This window comes from Micromys minutus (assembly GCF_963924665.1).
Source record: "Micromys minutus genome assembly, chromosome: 6".
In the NCBI taxonomy this organism is placed as follows: Eukaryota; Metazoa; Chordata; class Mammalia; order Rodentia; family Muridae; genus Micromys; species Micromys minutus.
Window position 1 is genome coordinate 3,164,646 of NC_137975.1, and position 23,974 is coordinate 3,188,619.

The window sequence follows — 23,974 nt, forward strand, 5'->3', positions numbered from 1 at the left end:
AGACTGGCAGAAAGACAGAGGTACACATTACAGAGAGGAAGGCAAGCACATGCCTCTTTGGGAGCGTGGGCCGCAGCCACGGAATGACACTCGCCAATCACACCAGCTCTGCGTGTCTGAGCCCCTCATGCTTAGGCCGAGAGCACGGGAGTGTAACTGCGTTCGGTGGGTCCCTAGAGACCAGAAGTGGCTCTACCATGTGCCGGTGCACAGCTGAGCCCTGGACTCTCACGTAAGCACGTCACCTTTACCTCTACTCCCGTTCTTCAGCCCCCAGCCAGAATCAAAGGTAAAAACAAGGCAGGGGCATCAACGTACAGAAAGCTCTGACCATATCCATCTCTCAGCTCAGCCTGGTACACTTTCTAACTGCTCAGGTTTCTTGATCACCCACACTGTGAGGCTTCAGAGGGTATCTTTGCTTCAGGGGAGAGCTTCTGTTCGTAGAAACTTCTACCACTCCCAGCCCCGTGGAGAAAACCAGGGGTGAGAAGACTGTGCGTTCTTCACACGAACCCCAAACTCGGACTTGGTTCCCAGTCCCACGACAACTCTAGTTCAGACCCCATCACCACTTCCTAGAACAACGGGTCAGAGCTCTTACCTGCTCTGCTCTCCCATGACCCCAAACACAAAGCCAGAGTCTCAGTTCTAGGCTGGCCTAGAACTCACAGACTGGGCTAGCCTACAGAGAGACAGCTGCTTCTGTACGAGCAGAGATTGAAGGCGTGCCATATTATGTCCCCCACTCAGCTGCAGTTGACTCCCTACATGACAGCCAGGGCTGTGCTTTATAAAAGGTTCTTTATAACTTTTTGACTATCACACAATACAAACATTCAGAGAGCCTCATCTCTGTGACTGTGCAACATGCAATGACCAAATCAGGGTTACCAGCCCACTCTGAACACCGTTTATTTGTGGTAACACACATTCAAATATCCCCGCACCTGCTCATTTTCAAACACAAGCGACGTTGTTATTAACCGTGCTCAGTTGTCCTACTGTGCATCTGAGTCTCTGACTTTCTTCTATGTGCTCGGTTGTCCTACTGTGCATCTGAGTCTCTGACTTTCTCTATGTGACCATGACACTGCACCCACAAACCTCTCTTGCCCTGGGTCAGACCCCATCCATTGGGCACCCTCTCCTGCATCTTGGCCTCAGCTCCCGGGTCTAGCTGCTCCTCTTTGAATATCACCAGAGTGGCAATTCCTCCTCCTGGGACTCCCCAACAGCTCCTTCTCAGACAGCAGGGCTAGGGCTCCTCTTCGGTAAACATTCCCATCTCAAGCGCTCTCCTGGCTTCTTTCCTTCAGGTGTGGGCAAAAGCCAACTCCTTGAGTTTGCCTGGCCAGCAAATCTGAAGAAGCCACCCAGTCACCTTCTGATCCCTTATCTTCCTCTGTGTTCCCTCTTCCCTGTCTGAATACAAATATATATGTATACACACACACACACACACACACACACACGACTTTCCAGCCATTGCCTGGCTCATTTCCTATGTTATGACCATTGTTTGTCTAATCACATCAGTGCAATGACATTGTCTAATTAAAGCTTTTACCTGCCACCAAAAGTCAAGCTTTCTTTTAACAATACTTGCACAATTAGCATTTCTTAAATGGGCAATTCTGATTTTGAGAGCTGCATTAGAACTAAAAAATTCAGAGTTTTCTCTCTTTAGCCTTGCTAACGGCATAGCCGCATCGGGGAAGGTGGGTAACGGGAGAACAGCCTTTCTCCCAAGGCAGGAGCGCTGATGGGCAGAGGCGTTTCCAGAGTGAACCAGAAGGTCACTAGAGAAAATCTGCCACTCAATGACATAATAAACGCAGGCTCTCGGGTCATTAAAACTAAACCCGTGTTTATATACCATCTGACAATTTCCTCTGTAGTTGCCTATCAAGATCAGCAGTGATATTTACATAGTATAAAGCATGAATATCCATGGCTGGGAGAGAATTCAGATGTGTTTTGAACATAGTTTTCAAAACAGAAACACAACGCGGACTGGACGAAGACTTGGGCCGAAGTTGCTTTACTCAAAGTGTGGGGGATTAGTACAGTGTGGAACGTGCTATTTTACAGTTTGTACATATGCTATTTCTGGTTTGCCCTACATTCAATTCTACATTTAATTCTATTTTAACTTCTATTTTTTTGCTGTGTGTGTATGTGCATGACCTGAGTGCAGTACCCGAGGTGGCCAGAGGGGCGCTGTTTCCCCTGCATCAGGAGTCTCAGCCACTTAAAGTGGGTGCTGGGAATGGAGATCCCATGCAAGGGTAGTATGTGCTCGTAATTCCTGAGCTCTCTCCAGCCCCACTTTATTTCTTAATAGTCATATACACATGCTTATGAAAACATTCTAAATGAAAACTTAAATATCCATATACACTAGACCTTCAAATATGGGTTATGAATCAAAGGAGGCGGACTACAGAAACTGTTCCCCATAGTCTTCATCCCTCCCTACTCACGGCCCCTTTTAGCTAAGCTTTTATTATGAGAAACACTAAGAACTTTCAAGGATAATTCCTACACATGTTTAAACAGTAACAGACAGTGATATGTTAGCAGAACATTTATAATCCATACTACTATCAGACATTAATTATCTGATGCACATACGTTTTTATTCGGTCCAAGATGCTTAAGATCCAAGCCGTACCAAACATCAGATGAGTCTCCAGCAATCAGCATCCACACACAGGTACCCTTGGCCTTCCTTAGGATCACATTGCCCAGAGTATAGCACCCAAAGATGGCTCAGGAGAAAGTTACAATAAGAGGGCATGCCTGCAGAACTTTGATGCCATTGTCACCTGAAGATTTATAGTAGTCACCACTTCCTAGTGACTATCTGTTGCTGTCCATATGACAAACAAGGGACAAAAAAAGCCTCACTTATACAGTGCCTAACAAATCAGTGTGTGATAATCAAAACTCTTAATAAAGCAGGAGGCAGGTGATCCAAGGTGTTCTTCCACTGAATTGGAAGCTTCTAGAACAAAGGCACTGCCTCTGGATGTTTTCCTAATCCTTCTCAGTGCATAGCAGCCCAACTTCCTCTTTTCCTCTTTCCCTAGCACATGTTGTTCACTGACGGAATGAGGTTTGGGGATCAAACCGAGGAATTTCTGACCAGATGTTACAAGAATCGATCCGCGCGAACCTTCAGAAGACACCTTGCCTCTTGAAACCTCAGCTCCATTACCCGTGAGTGGGCATAACAGCACATAATAAAGCATCTATAACCAGTGATCCTAAAATAATGACGATAGTAAACTGAGGCTAGACTTCTGTCCTGGCAGAGAAAGTCTGTCTCATCTCGTAGTACCCCTTTCTGTATTTCTAAAGTAGTATTTTCTTGTCACCGGAGTGTTTAGGCTCAGCCCAGATGCTGTAACATTAATACTTCCATGTGGCTTATTTCTCACAAGTCCAAGGTCAGTGCGCCAGCAGGTACATGGTGAGGCCTGCCTTCTCACAAGAGGTGTCGTCCTAATGTGTCAGTACAGGATAGAAGACGCAGACCAGCTACCCCGGACTCTCTTACAGGTACTGACAACATTCAGGAGGGATGTCTCCAGACCTAACCACATCTCCAAAGACCTAACCTTTAACATTAAGTTGGGAGTTAGAATCTCATTATATTAACTTGAGAGGTGACAGGACCATCCAGAGCATAGCTATCAGGACTCTGGTGGGCAGGAGTCCGGTGGGCAGGAGTCCGGTGGGCAGGGCTCTGGTGGGCAGGGCTCTGGTGGGCAGGACACTAGTGGGCAGGACACTAGTGGGCAGGGCTCTGGTGGGCAGGGCTCTGGTGGGCAGGACACTAGTGGGCAGTACACTGGTGGACATTTGGGCCACAGGACGCTCACTGTTCTTCTGTGCTTGCTTTCTGTCCTCCGTTTCTTGTTGAGTGGTTTCCTACATATCTGACATTTTTTCTTGTAAAACAGTTAAAAGTCTGAGGGTGGGATGCCGGAATCTAAACCTTTGGAATTCACTCCCAGCAAGCATCCAGTGCCTTCTCCTATGGACTCATTCCCATGGGACATTATTAACCTTGTAACTAGCCAATCAATACCCCTCATGGAGGATTATTAGCTTCGGGGCACTTAATTGGCTGGGACAGTTTTCATCACAGTTTAGAACACTGTTATCAGAAACTGCAATTAAACGGTGACAACAACATAGGGTCACAAACTGCTCTGCTGGAAAATACTTCATAGCCAAAGAACACTCAGGGCAGGCGGGTGGCTTAAAGGCAGACAGTACACCACACTCTTGCTGTCTCTCCTGCTGTCCCACAGGAATGACGTACTACAGACTCCTCCCACCGGTCTCAATCTTCCCCTCTGGAAACAAAGATTCAGAACTCACTAAAACAAAAATACTTAAATCTTAAGGCAGTGATGACTCCCAAAGCTTGTGTGTGTGTGTGTGTGTGTGTGTGTGTGTGTGTGTGTGTACCAGTATACATCCATGTGTCTATATTCATTTGGAGGTCAGAGGTTGATACTGAATGTCTCCCTCAATCACCCTCTGCCTATATTCTGAGACAGTTAAGTCACTAAATGTGGGGCTTACAGTTTTGATGAGACTGGCTGGCCAGTGAGCCCCAGGGCGGCCCCCGTCCTTCCCTCTCCAGCACTGCACGTGGCTTTTATGTATATGTTGGCATTGAACTCAGGTCACCCAGCCATTTTGCCAGCTCCCTTGATGGCCTTCATGAAGAGTTCTGCATAAGACGCACAGACTGCGCCTGTCATCAATTCTTTGAAGACACCAGTGAGTCACAAAAATAAGCAGGTCGAGTCCAAACCCACAAGGGACTAAGGCTATGCTGTCACACTGTGACCTATCTGGTTTTGTCATGGTTTAGTAATAAGGTAGTCTCAGCATACACATGAGCCTGCGCTCTGGAATTATCATTCCCGGGATCCTTACATGAGGTAAGGGTGACCTTCTAAGACATTTCTAGACTCTTTTTTTTCTAGCATTTTCCATGTGTTCGGCCAATTTCCAGATCTTATACTGATTCTTATACTGTCTGTGTGAGCTTTTTGGTGTTTGGGGAAAAAATTAGTGCGAAATTCCTAAATACTCAAGGCTCCTTTCCTGATGTTAGATTTTTCTACCCGATTTCTTGCTTTATTGTTCAGCCCCCGCCCCCCAGACACACCTCGAACACACATCACCGGACCCTCCGCCCCCCAGACACACCTCGAACACACATCACCCGGACCCTCCGCCCACACCGGTTCTTTTGTTTGCTCATCTTTTAAGCAAAGACTTTAATCATCCTTTGTGTGTGTCCCCCCAGAGCCCGTGATGAGTCCCCTCCTCGGAATCACCACAGGACGCTAACGATGTACGCCAAGATAGCCATCTGTCACCTGCTTATTAGTTCCCTAAAGGACAGAGACCGCTTTTGCCCGTCTGGTCTGTGTGAGCCGTGATGCCTACCTCGCACGGTGTCCAAAGCACGAAAAACAGTCAGCAAGTGTTCTGCAGACTGACATCTGCTTTCCTGAGGAAACATACCATCACACAGATCCCTACGGCCCAAAGCTATTTCCTCAGGAGCAAATCTGCACTGCCCAAAAACACAAGCCTTCGAGGGTGGAAACATTTAAATTATATTTATCAAAAGAAATAGCTGTGTTGAATAGTAAGTATCAATTATAAAAATAATTTATATTTATAATTCAAACCACCTGAAACTGTCATAGGAACATTGTTATTAGGAAGACTGTTATTGCTAATGTTAGTGGGAGGCGCCTCAGCACCTTCTTTCTTTATGCACGGGCACAGTACATTACATATAGCACAAATAAGACTTTCAGACAGATATGGTACCAGATGCCTCCAATCGCAGAAGAGAAAATTGCTAGAAATATGAGACCAGCCTGGGTAGATAAACGGGCTGTAGCCTGGGCTATCCCGTAAAGAAAGCTCTGAAACCAACCAACCGACCGACCAAACAAACAAACAAACCCAAATGTTCAGCAAGGCAGCTCAGCCGGTATAGGTGTGTTCTACCAGATCTGATGAGCTGAGTTCAATTTCAGGGCCTGCAGAGTGGAAGGGAAAACTGACTCCCATGAGTTGTCCACTGTGGTGCACACATACATAAACCAATACATAGATGAGGAACAAGTAAGTAAAAGTGAACACTCTTGAGAAACCATTATAAATAGGACATGCTGCGCAAACTCTCCTCACTCTTTCCCTGTAAACACTGCAGGACCTTTGACCTCTCTACGCACGCACTTTCTGACAGTGAGAGAGATCTGTGAGCATACAGGTGTGGACAACATCTGCCGTCTAGTTGTCTCCCAATTAAGGAAGAAACAAAAAGGCAAAGCTGCAAGAGCAAAAGGCGTAATTACTTAAGTCTCATACACACAGTGCTATTTTGTGCTCCAGAAAACAAACTTCTGGTTTGACATGACTCGTTAGAACATAAGACAGATGTCTATTCCTGCCTGGTCTGAGGTGGTAAAACTGCTTTGTTCTGCTTTCCTTTTGTGGGGATGGGGATTGGGTGGGAATGGGGGTGGGGATAGGGGTTATTTACGACTAAGCAGTTGAATATATTTCTGTCTGCTTATTGAGCTCTTGTAAACTTTTCTATAAACTGGCTAGTCACAAATTTAGTTCAGTGTTCACATAGGATGTTCTCTGTTTTCGGATTTCAAGTTTTTTTTTTTTTTTTTTTAAATTTTTCCCACATTTGCCTTATTTGTTTTGCAAATGGTATTCATGGTTTGACAGCTGTCTTTTAATTCAGCTTACAGCAGTTTGTTTGGTTAATGCCACACAGGGGTTTTAGATTTTCATGCAGCCAAATTTGTCAGCTTGTTTTTATGGGATCAGATTTCACAGCATTATACGGAAGACATTTTGCAACCTAAGATTATAAAGGCACTTGGCCAGGCTGGCTGGCCGGGGAGCCCCTGTCCTTCCTTCTCAACCCTGAGCTTACAAAACACATGATGTCACTGCGGCTGGCACTTTGGAAAAAAATTACTTTGTAAAAATTATTTTTACTCTGAGGGCCATGCAGGCATAGAATGTGCTGTGTCCACTTTTCACCTTCTGTTAAGCTATCCCCTCCTTCCTTCTCGGAAACATTTCTTCTTCCCATGCTGCCCCTCCCCAACTTTCCTGCCTTCTGTGCCTGTGGCCTGCTGTGTTTAATCAGGTTTCCTATGTGAGTATAAGTTTCCTATGTGAGTATTACCAGAGCATGGGCAAGTTATTAGTGGCTACACCACAGAAGAGGATGTCAATCAACTGTCAGGGAGTAGTGGGGGTCTCATCAGCTCCTCCCCTTTCCATGCTGTGTGGCCCAATCTTGGGCATGTCTTGTAAGCACAGCTATGGTGAGTTCACAAGTGCAACGTCTATGTCTTACCCGGAAGAGCTCTTTTGGAACACACCTCCCATCCCCCAACTCTTCCATCCTTTTGTGATGTTCTCTGGGTCATACACGGAGGACTTTTCACATGGGACCGAGGGACAAAGCTTTCCTCACGTTTGTGTGGAAAACACTTTGTGGATTGAGGTCAACTCCTCATTGCCAGGTTTCTTATCTTACATTTAAATTCTTAGATTCATTTGAAGGGCCAAGAGAAATGGCACCAGGAAAGGAGAGAGCCAACTTCTGCAAGTTGTCCCCTGGCCTCCACAAGTACACTGTAACAGGTGTGCACAATGGTATACAAGCACACACACACACACACACACACACACACACACTACACAAAACTGTAACTCATCTAGAAATTTTAATTCAATTTTAACACTATGTTCACAGATAAAGCATGAGCTGAAATAATCCCTATTCTGTAGATCATTTCAGTTTTTCATTTAGTTCCAGACGCAGTTCTCTGTGACAGCCGCGGGCACCGTCAGTGTCTTATTTTCTCATCCTCAATACACTGAGTCACAAAGAAATAGCCTTTCAGAAGCATCCCTAGTCCAATGTACAGGAGGAGCTGGGAAATCACTGGAAAACACGCACACACTCACAGTAATTTATGTCTGCTAGTATGCATGTGGAGTCCTCTGAAGGCTTTCATGTGGATGAAGCACGGTGAAGGTCAGGAAGGTGTTGACCTCATCAGCGGACACGGTGGCTTTATTTATTTTTTAATTCATACTTCAATGGAACGACTGGGAGAACTACGGCGCGAGGTCTAGTTTGGGGAAGCAGCCCATTGGTCCTTCCTCATTTTCTCTTTGCTTCCTGGCCCCATGAATAAGCAGCCTTCTCTGTCACATGCGTCCACCGCCAGGACTTCTATTGGACCCAGTACTGGCTGAAACTGTGAGCCTACCCCCAAAGTTCTTTCCTGGGGTCTGTTGCCACAGCAACAAAAACACGGTCTTTAAGCTGTATGGGGGAGGAGTTTAAAGCCATACTTCAATGGAAATATCCCATCTTATTGCAGTGGCTTGGCCTGAGGCTGCTTGCATTCTAATGCTGACACTAGTTCCTAAGAGGCAGTTGCCCACTACAAGCAGATTATCAGTACTCAAGGGAAGCTGTGTGAACCTTCTCCCCAATTTAACTGGTCAAATAGAGGCTAGAGCCTGTGACTGGGCAGGGAGGGAAACTGTGCGACTGAAGGGAACTGCAGATGGGGAGAAAGGAAGAAAGGTTGGTGGAGGAGGAAGCGGCCATGGACCAGAACCACAGGTGATAAGGGGCCTCATCAATCTAGGCATCTGGCTTATCTTTAAAATATCTGCATTGCGTATCTTTTATACAGGCTTATTGGGATTGTAAAATCCGGCAACAACTTAATTGTATCCTTCATCTTTCTGATTTCACACACACACACAGACACACACACACACACACACACACACACACACACGCACGTGCACACACACAGAAGTTCAAGATCAAGACAGAAGGGCATAATTATAGTAACACAAATAATTAATATCTAAAATAAAAAGATAAGTGTCATCAGGCTAATGGATGAATTGTTCAGGTTTGTTGAATCTGACAAGGGTAAGAAACTGATGCTTCTCCCAAGTTTAATCGCAGAGAACCGATCGGCAACCTTGAGAAGGCGCAGCTGCATACAAAGCGTGCATGTCTTCAGGCTGCCTACGGGATGGTGGTACCCACTCACTGCTTATCACGTGCCACCAAGTACGGAAAGCCTAACATACAACAATGCGTCTGAGGCCCACAACTCCGTGCAAAGTGCAGGCATCCCCCATACTGTAGAGAGGACCTAAACCAACGAGAAGCTCCCTAGTCTGACGAGTCTGTGTGTTTGCGGGGAGCTCGGCCAGGCTTGGAAGCCAGTTTGCCAGATTTCATAGCTGTGTGGTTAACATGGCTGTACTTCAACTCCACCAAAAATAACCCTAATTACCACAACAGAACCTCTAGAATCCTCCTGTAACAGCTAAGGCTGAGCTAAAGCTGGCAGTTAGCAATTACCGCCCCAAAGCTCCCAAACAAAGGCTACTTTAGACTGACTGCTCCTGAAAGATAAGTTTATTTCTGAAGGGGGACCCCTCAGTCTACTGTCCTCATTAGACAAACAATCCCTTCCTTAGCCATGTGACCAAGATAGGCTCTAGCGCCAGCCTCCTCTTCTCGGACACAGAGTTTGTAAAAAGACTTAGAAACTGCAATGCGGGAGTCCAGTAGTATGTTTTTGATGCTATGTAATAATTCAGCACACACTCAATTCATAAATAATTCAGTGCACACTCCATGTGCAATAATTCAGTGCAGCAGCCACACTCAAGCCCCAGCATGGGTCTCTACACAGGAACCTCAGACAGGAAATGAGGCCAGTCTGCCAGGTGGGAGGAGCCACATGGAAGCTGCCAGGAGATACCCATGACACGTCCTTTCTTACGCCAGCCAGGATTCCGGGAAGAAGTCACAGTTTCAGATTCTCTGAGTTCATTTTGGAAGGAAACACTGAGAGTTGCTAAAGGTAAAGACACGCTCCCAGTTCCACTCCTGCTGATGAGTCACATCTGGAGAACTTCCCCCAGCACCAGGCAGGCCTTGCCTGCAGCCCCGGTTCCCTGGGCCTCACTGGAGGATGCCAGAAGCACCAGCAACTCCGACCAACTGAACTCACTTCACTTTAGCCAGAGGGAACCAGGCGGCTATAGAAACACAAGACTCACAGAGGAGCAACTGAGTGACTAAAGGAATCTGCTGGGACCCCAAGGGCTCTGGTGGCTCTAGTGTATTCATATGTGTCCCTAAATTTACATATATAAATGTATATATATATAGTTATATATAAACTATGTATGAGTTTATATATATAAACTCTATAGAAACAAGCTCATGTGTGTGCGTGAGTATGTGTGTGTATGAGCGTGTGTTGCCTTTCTATCACAGAAAACTTCCAGCAATTAAAAGACAGCTGCAGTGAGTCCTGCGGTGGCAGAGGGGCAAGAGTGAAAGGACCGTGTCTGTCGACTGACACAAAGCCACTCAGTGACTGAGGGCTTAGAGTTGGTTGTGAAGCAGGCCCTGTCGCTGACTCCTCGCTGCACACATGCAGTAGGCGCCACGGTTACCTCCACATTGCGGCTGTGGCACAGACAGGGTTAGGATGGAGATGGGAGGAAACTCCTGCTGGCTAGCCAGGAGTCTAACTCTGTGGCAGGCACAGTTCAGGGTGACTCTCCTCTCAGAGAGCAAATGTGCATCAGAACGGAACCTTCTGAACACCTCTGCACTGGACACCGAGCTAAGAAGTGTGTGATCTCTCTCCCTCTCTCTTTCCCTCTGTGTGTGTGTGCATGTGTGTGTAGTGTGTGTATGTATGTGTAGTGTGTGTTGTTTATGTGTGCATAGTGTATGTATGTGTGTGTGGTGTGTGTGTATGTGTGTGTGGTGTGTGTGTGTGGTTTGTATATGTGTGTATAGTGTGTGTATGTAGTGTGTGTATATGTATGCATATTGTGTGTATGTGTATAGTGTGTGTGTAGTATGTGTGTGTAGTGTTTGTATTGGTGTGTGTGACCTGATTGTAGAGCCTGGTACACTATGTAGTAAGGTATGTGCCACATGCTTAATATGGTGCCCAACACACTGGAGAAACAGCTGTCACTGGCTACTTGGTATGGAACTGACAGGTTCTAGAAAACACTGAATTAATTTGGGACCCCCACGGTCTCTGGAAGCAGCTTCCCTTAGGTTTTGACTCTCAAGGCTGTAAGTAACAATGCAGGCTGCGCTTCTATCACAAAAGCCCGCAGTTACCACTCCTGGCCAGCACGCCGGCCTCTGTCACTTATGAAGTCTGTGTGGGCTTCTAGCCACGCACGGCTGTCTGAGCCCTTGTCTGGAGCACCACAATGTCTTCCAAGACCACAGGGTATGTTCTTCACATCTTCAGTTTAAGGCTCTTTGTTTTGTCTCTCAGTTTCTTATTGGTAAACTGCAGTTATATAAGGCAACAGATCTTACCGTGGCCTTTCCATGTGTGTCTATAAAGTTATCTGGTCGTATGAAAGGGTGGGCTTGGGGGTATTTTTATACAAGTATAGAAAGTATCTCTGAATCTTTCATTACCGACATTCATCCCACCCCTCGACTATCAATGTTCCCTCCTGTTCCCCGATAGTTCCTCTTTCTTCAGTGATACCTAAAAGAAAAAAGATTTCCCACATACAGAAAACACCTGATATTCTTGAAAGGACTCTGTTTATTTCATGTCTTATTTTTGGCTGAATTATTGGATGATTTGATCTTTTGGTGTTTAGCATGTTGAGTTCTTAGCTTCCACAACCATAACCTATCCCTAACCTCCTACCACCTCCAGCCTTTGACATTCCGGTTTCAGGCTGTTGTTGTTTGACACAGGGTCTCACTATGTAGCTTTGCCAGTCCTAGAACTCAGAACATGGGCCATCCTGGCCTCAAACTCACAGAGAACCACCTGTTTCTCCCTCTGGAATGCGAAACTAAAGGCATGCGCCACTATGCCTGGCCTGGCCTCTTAGTACTCTTAGTGGCTGCATTAGAAAAAAAGCAGGTGCAAGTAATTTTAATAATACAACTTACTTAATCTGATTGATCCAAATTATTCTAATATACAGTCAATAGTGATTAGTGAGTGATTCTATGTTATTTTCCATATCAGCTCTTCATTTAGTACAAAACATAAAAGTATCTCAGGCCTGGCCACATCATCCACGCTTCCAAGTCACATGTGGCTAATGGCTATAGTCCCACACAGGGACACATTATCCTCTCTGTAATTATCTTTATGAGCAAAGTATCCTTAATGAATCTTCACTTTGTGCAATCAAGATTATGAGGGATATGCAAATGAATTATTACTCTGCCTCCCACTGCTGTGCAAATCCTAAACACATCAGGAACATTTTACCATTTAATCTTCAGCACGGCCTTGATAAATTCATCCCTACAACATTTAAACAGGTAGCAACGTATGTCATGTGCCAATATATGAGCCATCAAGGAAGAGAGTATAACTAAATCCGAACAAAGGCCAGCAGCCAGGCTCCCGGTCGCTTGCAGCTTACACTCCCATCCAAAGGACTTCTACTATAATGATGCTAACACACCTCTATTTATAGGACTGGGGTAAACATTAGGTGCTCCTTAAAGCAAACTCGGCAGCAGTCAAAGCCAGCTAAGTTATAAAGTGGAGACTCTGGGCATTCCCTCTTCATCCTGCCCTGAAGCCCTTTGGAAACGTGGGTCCTCTAAAGACCCTGCATTTCCTACCTACAGCTTACCTACCAGCTTATAAGAGAGATCAACAACCCATCAACAAACGCATGGTTTATTAAAACACACTCCCTCCCTCCCTCTCTCACACACACACACACACATACAACTGGGATGAGAAGATGGAGAAGCTCTGCAGACCTTAGCAAAGGCTCACCTAACAGTCTACCTTGGATAAAGTATTTGAAGAGGTGAAGGCAGGAGAAATGACACGGGCAGCCTTGCCCTCCTCACATGGATGAGAGCAGCCATTAGAAAAGTCTGGCGACTCTGTGAAGAGGCTCAAGGACAATTTGGACAGTGGAGTACTGCTGTGTGTGTGGCTCTTGGCAGTGTGCTTTGCTTACTGGTCACTCCCGAACACCGGCCAATCCATCAGCACCGCGGATGCTGTGTGACAGTCCTCACTTCCTCGAGGGCTCTCTACCTCTCTTTGAAAATGGCTCCCAAGAGATCCACCAAAGAGGGAAATAACATATCAACACTAACGCTAAGTTGGAGGTCATTTACTCTACAGTAACGGAGCAGTAAACCGGTGGGTGACAAAGAATATTAAGTGGACGATAAGAAGCCAGACAGTTATCTTGTACGATCTGTGGTAGTACCGGGATAGGTCTCCTCCTTGCAAACTAGTTCAAATAGAGAGATACACGCAGGGTGTAGCTTGTTATATTTAAACTGCAACACTCAGTAACATAGAGGGTCCAGTGCTTTCTTCAGTACTGAATTCTGGGAGTTCTACTGCCAGACCCTAGTAAAGCCAGAAAAAAAAAAAAATCTCTCGTGACCGGTGAAGCGCTGCCCACCGTTATATTCCTGCTTTATCTAACATGATACTACAAACTTGTAAATATGTAAATGAAACAAACCAGGTAATAAACAGTGGGGCAAATAAAACGTCAACAAGGATTTGGGAGATTAAAAAAAGCAAAAACGAAAAACAACAAACCTGAGCCGATTCTTTAACTGTACTTCCTAGATTTGAACCACATGAATACACAGAGAGCTAGCAGGTACCACGTGCTCCTGAAATAGTCTGATGTCCCCAATCCGAGCTGCCCCCTGCATGCACATTCTTGTTACAAAGACAGTGTGGTCGGCATGCAGTTTTTCCCTCTTAATTTTGGGCCTATGCCACCTGCTTTGGCTAGTAGGGTGTGGAGCACATAAATACTGGATACTAATATCACTGGCTGCTGCACACCACCGAGGCTGAGAGTATACCCAGCAACAGCTGACTAGCTGCACATAAATACTGGATACTAATATCACTGGCTGCTGCACACCACCGAGGCTGGAAGTCTACCCAGCAACAGCTGACTAGCTGCACATAAATACTGGATACTAATATCCTCAAATCTTGTCTTTGCCCTATGATTTTCTTTCTAAAGACTGTAATTTAATATGTCTTCCTATGATTTAACCCTGACTTGGATTTCTTCACTTACACTTTATGGTTCATTCAAAGTGGATTCTTTATAAATTCTTGAGTATTTCTCATATGACTTCAAACATTTTTTCGTCCAGCTTTCTCCTAAACTCTTACCCAACAAGTTCAGATTCTTCCAGAACAGGTTTACATGCTATCTCTAGAAAGAATCCATTCATCCAGGCTCCCTGGTTGCTGGCTCAGTCTCTGTGAGCCACTATGAGTCCCTAGGTGTTTGCACATATGCCACAGTCATAGAGCTTAGTCTTCCTGTGGCACTCCTAACGGTGAGTGCAGGGGCTGGTCTGACTCTGTTGCCTGCCCCTGGGACTCCTTCTTACTGGTTGGCTCATCTCTCCTTAACAGAAGAGGAGGTACAAGGCCATGGCTGCCCAATAGCCAGGAGAGGCCTGCCATTTCCTGAGAGAAAGGGAGGAGAATTGGATATAGCGCCTGAGGATACGGAGTGGGAGGAGGGGCTAGGAGAAGAAGAGGGAGAGAAAACTGTAGTCAGGAAGTGAATATATGTTTATGTATAATGCATATATTATATATATATAGGTGTATATACACCTATATATGGAGAACATATGTGTGTGTGTGTGTGTGTGTATATATATATGCTCTGTAGTGTGTGTGCCCATATATACCTTCCTCATATGTATATGTGTGTGTGTATAATCTCCACATATTTGTATACACACATATACATACCCACATATGTGTTGTATGTGTGTGTGTGTGGCTATGTGGGGAAAATCCATTCTGATTCTGCCTTTAAAGTTACTATGATAGGTGTCTTCTGGTATTTGGTTTCTTTTGTCTCTCAAGACTTCCTTATCTTCTCACACAGTCGGGGCTAGCAAGAGCTATGCAGTATTTGCCTCTGTGATCTCCATGACATTTAGCAAAGGGCCCTAAATGCTATACTGCAGTGGGAGCATGGGAGAGTGGTGAACCAGGGCCCCAGATATGTGGATGCTGACAAAGAATAGCTGGGCTGCTTTGAAGCCAGCCAGCTTTTTTGTGATTCAGCCTCTACATATGCAAATTGAGACAGCACATATTTCACAGGATTGTTGTGAAAATTCAGTATGAAAGTGAATGCAAATGTCCCCGGTACTGACATATGGTGCAGCCCCATCATGAAAGTGATCACGACAGACCATCAGAGAGGCTAGTTTAAGACGTCTTTGACACTGGATCATTTCCTCTCAGAAGTCAAGTATTAAAGGGTCAGAAAAACAATTCCAGGTCCGATTGGCTGTTTTGACGAGGTTTCAGTGCCCTGGTGTATATGGCTTTGTTAAGATGCTCACATATCCACTTTCTTCCTGAATCCTTTAAATCTTCCAGAAAGTCACCACAACAGAGTTGTTATGAAAATAAAACTTCTCATTCATCAGAGAACATGTGACCTCCTCAGTGGAAATCCCAATTCAAGAACAATCGTTACAATGAATCGAAGGCCAGGGTTGGGGAGATGGCTCAGTCAGTTTAGAGCTTGCTTTACATGGTGAAGACCGGAGTCTTGTTCCCTGTAACTCATACAAAAAGGCCAAGCTTGGTGGCACAGGTGTATAATCTGATGGAGTCAGGCTGGGTCCCTGGGACTTGTCAGTGAGACGGCTCAAACAAACAAACAACCACCCAAGGTAGACTGTGTTTGAGCGTAGGTATCTAAGACCATCCTCTCTGGTCTCTACACACATGCATACACTTGCAGGCATGTGCACACACACACACACACACACACACACACACACACACACACACCAGCTCGGCATCATACAAATGGCAGTGTTGTTTAAGAGTAGCTATTTCTTGGTGAGATTCTTTATCCAGCAAAAAAAAAAAAAAAAAAAAAAAAAAAAAAAGGAATTTTTTTCATATAAATAACAAAGCTAATTTCTAAATTTCTATTTTTCTATTAAAGTTATTTAACAAAACCTGTTCCATGTGCCCTATATTAACTAGAGTTGTGTACAAATACACACACTCCATCAGAGAAGAAACTGATCTCTCAAAGGATAAACCCAAGGTCAAGAAGCTCAAAATCAGGAAGAGGCCAGGCCGGTAATGCCCCAGAGTGACCCAGACTTGGTATGCACCTGTGCAGAGGGTCAGTGGCTCAATGAAGGTCACAGGCTGACTGAAGGGGCAAACACCATGCTAGTCTGCGGATTCCCCAGAAATGAAGACCCGGAGGTGTGAGAGCCACTGAAGACATCTGCATGTTTATTGTGAAGCATCTTGATTTTTTGTTTATTTTCCAATTATCTTGGCTTAGAGAAGAAGCGGTTTGTGTGATTTTTGCAATTTGTATAATCATTGCACTAGGTACCCTAAAATTATCCTCTGCTGATTTTTTAAATATGAATTCCCTGTACTAACCTTGTAAAACACCCGCCTTTTCATTTACAACCCTCCCTTCACTCCACCTCTGGCTTGTGTTTTCAGTTGTCGCCCCCGAGGACACGCGTCACTGCCTGGTATCTGGACGACTTGAGCGTCTCTTGCTCTCTAGGTTGACGTAAATGTGAACACGTGTATAAAACCTCTATGGTGATCTCCAAGCCTCCCTGGGTACAAATGACATCAACTGATACAGGAATGGGGTCTGCATTGATTTTGCTCAAGTCTCACCATCCCTGTGACCCAACAGCAGAATTGGTCTAGTCACTGCCTGTCACCAGAACCCACCAGGCCAGATGGAAAGCGTGTGTGCACTCACCGCCAAACACATCCCCGTTCTGGTAGCTCTTCCCTTTCTGTGTTTCCTCTTCGTTTTGAACAGTAGCAACATGCTTGGCAGAGGCACAGCCCATAGCTCATTCGGTCAGCTTCAGCTGGGCTGAACTGCAAATCATCTCTACAGACACGGGGACATTGTTTTCTCTCTCTTCAAGCACAGAGGAAATCCACCTTGCGGCTGGGCTGGCAACAAGTGTGTGCGCCTGTAAGAAGAGAAAGCTGGGTCAGAACGGAAGACCGGTATGGCTCCCGGGGATGGGTGGCCTTTACACAGCCCAGTCCCCGGCTTCCTCCCTCAGTACTGAAGAAAAGAAGCACAGTGTGGACATCCCCTCTGATCCCTCCTCAGAAGGCAACCCAGGAAAGCATGCCTCACACACCGCAGGCTGGGAAGAAGCCATCTTCAAAGAGCGGTAGAGAGCCCTCAGGGAATGAGGACTGTCACACAGCACTCGAGGTGCTGATGGATCAGCTGGTGTTTGGGAGTTACCCGCAGGCGAAACACACTGGGCGCAAGCCACACCGTGTCTTGTTGCCAGCCCTCACTGCGAACCAACACTCACAGGTTTTCATCGGTTTCCGATCGCCTCCTCCCCAGACTGAACCTTGGACTCAGTCGTGCATCCGGAGCTGGCCTGAGCCAATCATTAGACGGACTGGGCTGAGCATGTAAGACGATGGAGAACAGAGCCCGGCCAGCTGTCTAGTTCTCAGCACGGCTGTATGTCAACTTGTCTCATAAAGGCCTACAGACCACTCGGAGCTATCCCTCATTCTGACTGAAGTGACGTTACCCTCCCTGCCATAGGGAAGGTCTCAGTCCAGACTCTCCGGGCTTACTGGGAGTGTGCTCCGATACTTTTGCTTGTTTTGGCTGGGTTTATCATCTGTCTTATCCAGCCATTCCAGACCTGGAAATGCGGTCCTACAATCTAGAAGCTATGCCTGTTGTAACACAGCTCTTATCCATCCCTCTGCCCACATCCACCCATTACCAGTGTAACCCTTGGTGCCGCAAGGCCCTGGCAAAACCAGGAAAACACCATTCTCTACCTTCACAAGCATCCACATCCCACCAGCACTGCCCCCATTCTTGCAATGACAGCCGCGCCTGTCAAATCTCACAGACGGCACTACCAAAACTGCTGCAAGCTTTATTTTTCAGTAGGACTGCTGGACCCTAGGCCCTTCCTAGAAATCTGATCATTTCATCCAGAGACTGCCTCACCTGGGGATCCACCCCATATGCAGCCACTAAACCCAGTCACTATTGCTGATGCCAAGAAGTGTTTACTGGCAGGAACCAGACATGGATGCCTCCTCAGAGGCTCTGTCAGAGTCATACAGATACAAAGGAAGATGCTTGCAGCTAACCATTGGACTGAACACGGGGACCCAAAGGAAGGAGCTAGAGAAAGGACTGAAAGAGCTGAAAGGGTTTCCAACCCCATGGGAAGAACAAAGTGATGAACTAACCAAACCCACCACAGCTCCCAAGGACTAAAACCAACCAATGAGTTCACACAGAGAGACTCATGGCCCCAGGTACATATGCAACAGAGGACAGCATTCTCTGGCATCAATGAGAGGAGAGGCCTTTGGTTCAGGGAAGGCTCGTTTTCTGAGAGTAGGGAAATGCTAAGGTGCTGAGGTGGGAGAGGGTGGTTAGGAGAGGGAGCACCTTCATGGAGGCAATGGGAGGGGGAGGGGAGATGGAATTGGGGGGAAAGGGGATAACATCTGAAATGTAAATGCAGAGAATATCCAATAAAAAAATTTGAAAAGCACAAATAAAATTTACAATAAAAAAGAAATCTGATCATTTAAGCCACACAACCTCAGCAAAGAGCATCTTCTCAACAACCTAATCCAGGTAATGAAGGAGACTGAATCCAAAGGTAATGATGCAAAACCAATCTATGCAAACAGCAGCTGCCTTGACACTATGACCACACCATGAGCTTCCGGTATATAATCCCTCAGGCTGGATTCTTATCACTGATCAGGAGAAAGGTGTATAGAACTGCTTGGAGAAATATTACAGACCATGACACTTTTGTCTCCTGGAGAGTTAATACTAACACCTCCTTCACACACCGGGGGACCTTCAAGGCACACAGTTCATCTTTTTAAGGCTATACGAAATCTGGGCTTATGGATGTACACACAAACCCTCACGGGAACACGCTATTCCATTACTTAGCAGTAATGTCTCTGGAACAACTCTATGTCTCAGGAGCCAGACCTGAGAGCTATGGTGTTGAAATACATGCACGCACAAAGCGTGACAATCTACGGCCCCGAACAATTCACAGAGCAGACCGCATTCTGACGGGGCGGTGGCTAGAGAGAGGAAGTGGAATTTCTTTGGGGTATCAACGATCTGGTAGAGACTGACCAGTCTGAAAACATGGCGACCACATGCAGATGTGAGGGGCAGATGAGCTAAGGCCCGGGCTGGGGAAAGACAAGAACGTGTTTGTGTACTCGTCCCAGAAGTCAGGGCAGAAGAGGCTAGCCCAGGGAGTGCTGTGTGAAGAGCCTGAAGAAGGCGTGGCTTGCCATCTCCACCCAATGAAGTAAGTCAGTATCATAGGAGAGTGGAATGGTTATGCCCTGCCTACTTCATATAGTCTCTGAAAAGCCACCACAGACACAAGAGTTGAGAATGGTCTCTACAGGTAGGAGAGAGGAGGTGAGAAATCCTCCCAGCCTGCAGCAGCTAAGAGTTGTCCCTCAGCCAACCAGTGCACTTTCTGGATTCTGGCAGCATCTTCTCAGCCCAGCATCAGAGCAGAAGGTCACAGGTGTGGATGGAAGCCTCTTCCTTTCCAAGAAAGAAGTCTACGAACAAACCACCTCACACAGGCACGGGGGAGACAAACCACACAGACAGGAACCTCTCCCCGCCTCTCGTCACCACTCCAGAATCAAAGTGAAAACAGAAAGAGAAATGTACAAACTCAGTCACCGGGTTCTCACCACTCCCTCCCCGGCTTTGCTTCTTACGCCTAACTCCACATTTGAAGTTTCCCGCCTCTTTCCTGGTTTCCTGCAATGACTTCTGACACCGTACTCTTGCCAGATGTGAATGGTCAGGACCCTCAAGAGATGAGAACGGGGCACTACCAACACGGTATATACCATGTTCCTTACATACATATCTAAAACAAACAGTGCTTTACAAACTAGACACTGTATTTGAGTGACTGTGAGCACTAGTCAGTAGAACCATTATACCATGCTAAAGCTCATGGGAATGAGTCAGGGCTCTGGAGATCTTCGTAGACTTCAAATCACTAAAACAGTGGACGCCAAGACGACAGGTGAGGAGAGACCTCTGTAACTAGATAGATAGATAGATAGATAGATAGATAGATAGATTGATTGATAGATAGATAGATAGACAGACAGGTAGATAGGTAGGTAGGTAGGTAGGTAGGTAGGTAGATAGGTAGATAGATAGACAGACAGACAGACAGACAGACAGACAGACAGACAGGTAGGTAGATAGGTAGGTAGGTAGGTAGATAGATAGACAGACAGACAGACAGGTAGATAGATAGATAGACAGACAGACAGACAGATAGGTAGGTAGGTAGAGCATATATCACACAGGGAGGAAGAAATTGTAGACTGTCCTGCAGCCATTTGTATTTTGATGTTAATTCCACTTCCCCAAGAAGGGCAGCCTAGTCACATACTCAGGTGACTTCATCAGAACCTTCCCATTTTAATTTGTAAAATAAAGGCAAGAGCCAGTGATTGGGCGAGGGAAGGAAGGTGGAAAGAGAGTGAGGAGGAGGAGGAGGAGGAGGAGGAGGAGGAGAGGAGACAGAAAGGATCAAGATGGCACTCAAGAAGGATGAGCTGGATCCAGGTGAACTGAATTGGCGTTAGGTAGCTATGAACATTTGAAGGATTCTATAGGTCTTTTATCTCATATGGAAGGGCAGTTTGTATCTTTGTCTATCGGATGTAATCGTATTGTGTAGAGGGTTTGTGGATCGAGAACTGAATATATAAACCTGTATGAAAAGCTATTGGGTATTAGAGTCATGTTTGTGCTGGGTGGGGCAGTAATTCCACCCGGGACGGAGGCAGTAGGGCAGGTGGAGTGAAACACCAGAGACGGGAACCCTGCAGAGACTGTACGGCTTGGGGACCGAGTGACAGAGTCCATGCACCGGCTCCATACTAGAAGCGGCGCCCGTGGAGTGAGACCTCGGGCCAATAAAGGGATACGCCTTTTTATTTATAGTATTTCTGCAACAGGGGAAAGGTAGAGGGGAAAGGTGAGGGAGAGAGACCTTGAACTCCTGGGCTCAAGTGATCTTCCTGTTTCAGCCTCTCCCTAGCTGGGACTGAGGACATGTGTCACCACGTCCAGCCAGTTACACTGTTATAAGCACTGTCACTTAACAGGAACTGGCTCTCAACCACCAGACCCTGTGCATCTGAAACACACTGTGGCCTATAGCTTGTAACATTATTTTGATTTTGAAAGTGGTGTTTTCAAGTTTGACAAGCTTATTAGAAATACATTTTAATAAGTTTACCCCTTTGGTGGTACTGGAGTCATTTGAGGGGCAGACCTCCAGTTTGTAGAGATGATCATGCACCGATCGCCAAGGAAAAGTTCTGAGTATGTCACAAGCACTTGTCCAATCATTCAATCATTTAATTAGCAGATGTTAATTGAAAACTCCTTAGCAATAGACAACATTGGTAGGTACCCAGCAGATGGTGGTAAACAAGATGAAATATGATTTTCCTCTCTGCCCCCATAGAATATAAATGATCAGTGAAGGAGGTAATTATACCAGCTTCCAGGCAGTGTGGTCCAAGCTTCTGCAGATTAAAAACATGACGTTAGGGCGTTCACCCCACAGGCACCTGACTCAGCTTTGAGAGAGCAAGCCTAGAGAGGTGTTGGGGTTGAGACCAGACCACAACTAAAGAACCATCATTAAAACGCCTCTGAACTGCATGAAATGTTAACGTTTTATACCAGCGAGTAATGTCAAGGTTCCATCTCCACTGCCTCTTAAGATGTCCTTCAGAGAGGACGTTAGAAATGTCTCCCCAAAGACTCTCGAATCACCTGCTCAGAAGAACTCCCCTTTGGTTCACATAAACATAAGTAAGTATCTTGGTGTCCTGGCAGGTTTTGTGTCAACATGACGCAAGCTGGACATTCCTCCATGGCCTCTGCATCAGCTCCTGCTTCCTGACCTGCTTGGGTTCCAGTCCTGACTTCCTTTGGTGGTGAACAGCAATGTGGAAGTGTAAGTTGAATAAACCCTTTGCTCCCCAACTTGCTTCTTGGTCATGATGTTTTGTGCAGGAACAGAAACCATAAGACACTTGGGTTCTTTCTCAGCCCCCTCAGCACGCAGAGACAAGGCTATGGTGCAAACAGGCGTGCCAGACTCCACATTTTCACACATCATTATCAACAGCAAGCTACTACTTGGAGCTGCAGATCACAGTGTGAGAACAGAGCTGAAGCACCTCCTTGAAGTTTGATGGACAGTTCTAAAACTGACTCACGGGTTCATTCGTTCTTAAGCTACGCTGAAACAGGACCATCGGGCATCTCAGAAAACACAGAGCCAAATTAATTGCTTATTGCTTTGTGTATAACTCTCTGCAAATGACTGAGGGGGTGGAGCTACATTATCATCTATAATGGCCTCAAAATGTGGGCATCACAATGCCATGACCTAACCTAATTCAATGCCATTTTACAGGCCATTTCCCCGAGTTTTATAAAATCCTGGTACCAGCAAAATTATGAATCTAATTCAGTTTTTTTTTTTTTAATGAAGGACTTTAAAATTGTGTGAACCTGCATGTGCACCCTTTCCCTATATCATGTTTCAAAGTTCCCCAGGTATTGTAAGGAGAATTGTTACTCCATGCTAACTCAGGGTACACCGTGGAAAATTCCATCTGTATTCACACACAAGTTTTATATGCATGCCCGTCACGAGGAAAAATTAGTAGAAGCAGGGTTTCATTTTTTAAATCACTTTCATAAAGCCTAAAACTAGAACAACAAAAAATATATACTTTTGAATAAACTCCAAGAGATTAAATGACCCCTTCGTTTAAACAAAAAGGCTACAGTGAAAGATTTTTGGATTACATAATATTATAGGTAACTTTATCTCCTACCAATCAGTGGCCTCTTCATTTTGGGCAGAAACGCCAAAATGTCTGAGGCAATTTTTCTTGTGAAGGGAAACATGTCTGAAAAAAATAAGTGAATTTAAAAACAATATACTCGATTAATAATAATAATAATAATAATAATAATAATAATAATAATAATAAACAGGCCCAGAAAGCACATGTATGTGAAGGCCCACATGAGACTTGCAGGGCTGGAGAGAAATGATCGGGCACACAGAGCTATAGAGTCAGCAGTTGAGACAAGGGTGTAGCTGCATTATTAATAGACCAGAGTGAAGTAGCCCCCTTTGTACTTCTGATTAAAAGAGAAGCCAAGACAAGGCGTCATCTAAAAATGCCTGTCTTTTGTTGGAGAGAGGGCCGGCATCTAAGCTCCAGAAAGAAAAACATATATATGTATATATAAATAACTAATCAGTCTGTTGGCCCATCTGCTGTGTTTCTCAATGAGTGTTAATGCACAGCCCACTGGGAGGGGAGAAAAAAGACAACTTAAAAGTGATTTCTAATCTTTCAGTGTCCTTGGGCTACTGTTCACACCTCTTCAGATTCCAGTGTGCTAGCTAAAAACATGTAGAGCTGCCACATTTGACACAAAGGTATCTGGAAGTCAAGTCTTCTGTCAGCATCGAAGACCATCCCCATGCCTCCGTTCACACACATTCGGTATCGTAACAACCACCAATGCACTACTGACTCCAAAGGCACGTGGATTTCAGCTACTGTTTTCTTAATGGGAGAACTCACATCTCTGTGAAAATAAGAGTTGGGCAAAGGTATCTCAGAGAAATACAGCAGTGGCAGGCCTTATGCAA

At 45.5% G+C, this 23,974-nt stretch overlaps 1 protein-coding gene across 1 annotated transcript in view; it reads right to left on the reverse strand.

Moving 5' to 3' along the window:
* LOC308421820 (uncharacterized protein C1orf21 homolog) overlaps positions 1-23,974 on the reverse strand; it is a 196,545-nt gene that overhangs the window by 100,809 nt on the left and 71,762 nt on the right. Inside the window, exon 2 of the mRNA XM_080918283.1 lies at positions 16,942-17,164. Within this exon, the coding sequence (XP_080774409.1) occupies positions 16,942-17,035 (94 nt within the window). The 5' untranslated portion in view covers positions 17,036-17,164. The remainder of the gene's footprint in view (positions 1-16,941; positions 17,165-23,974) is intronic.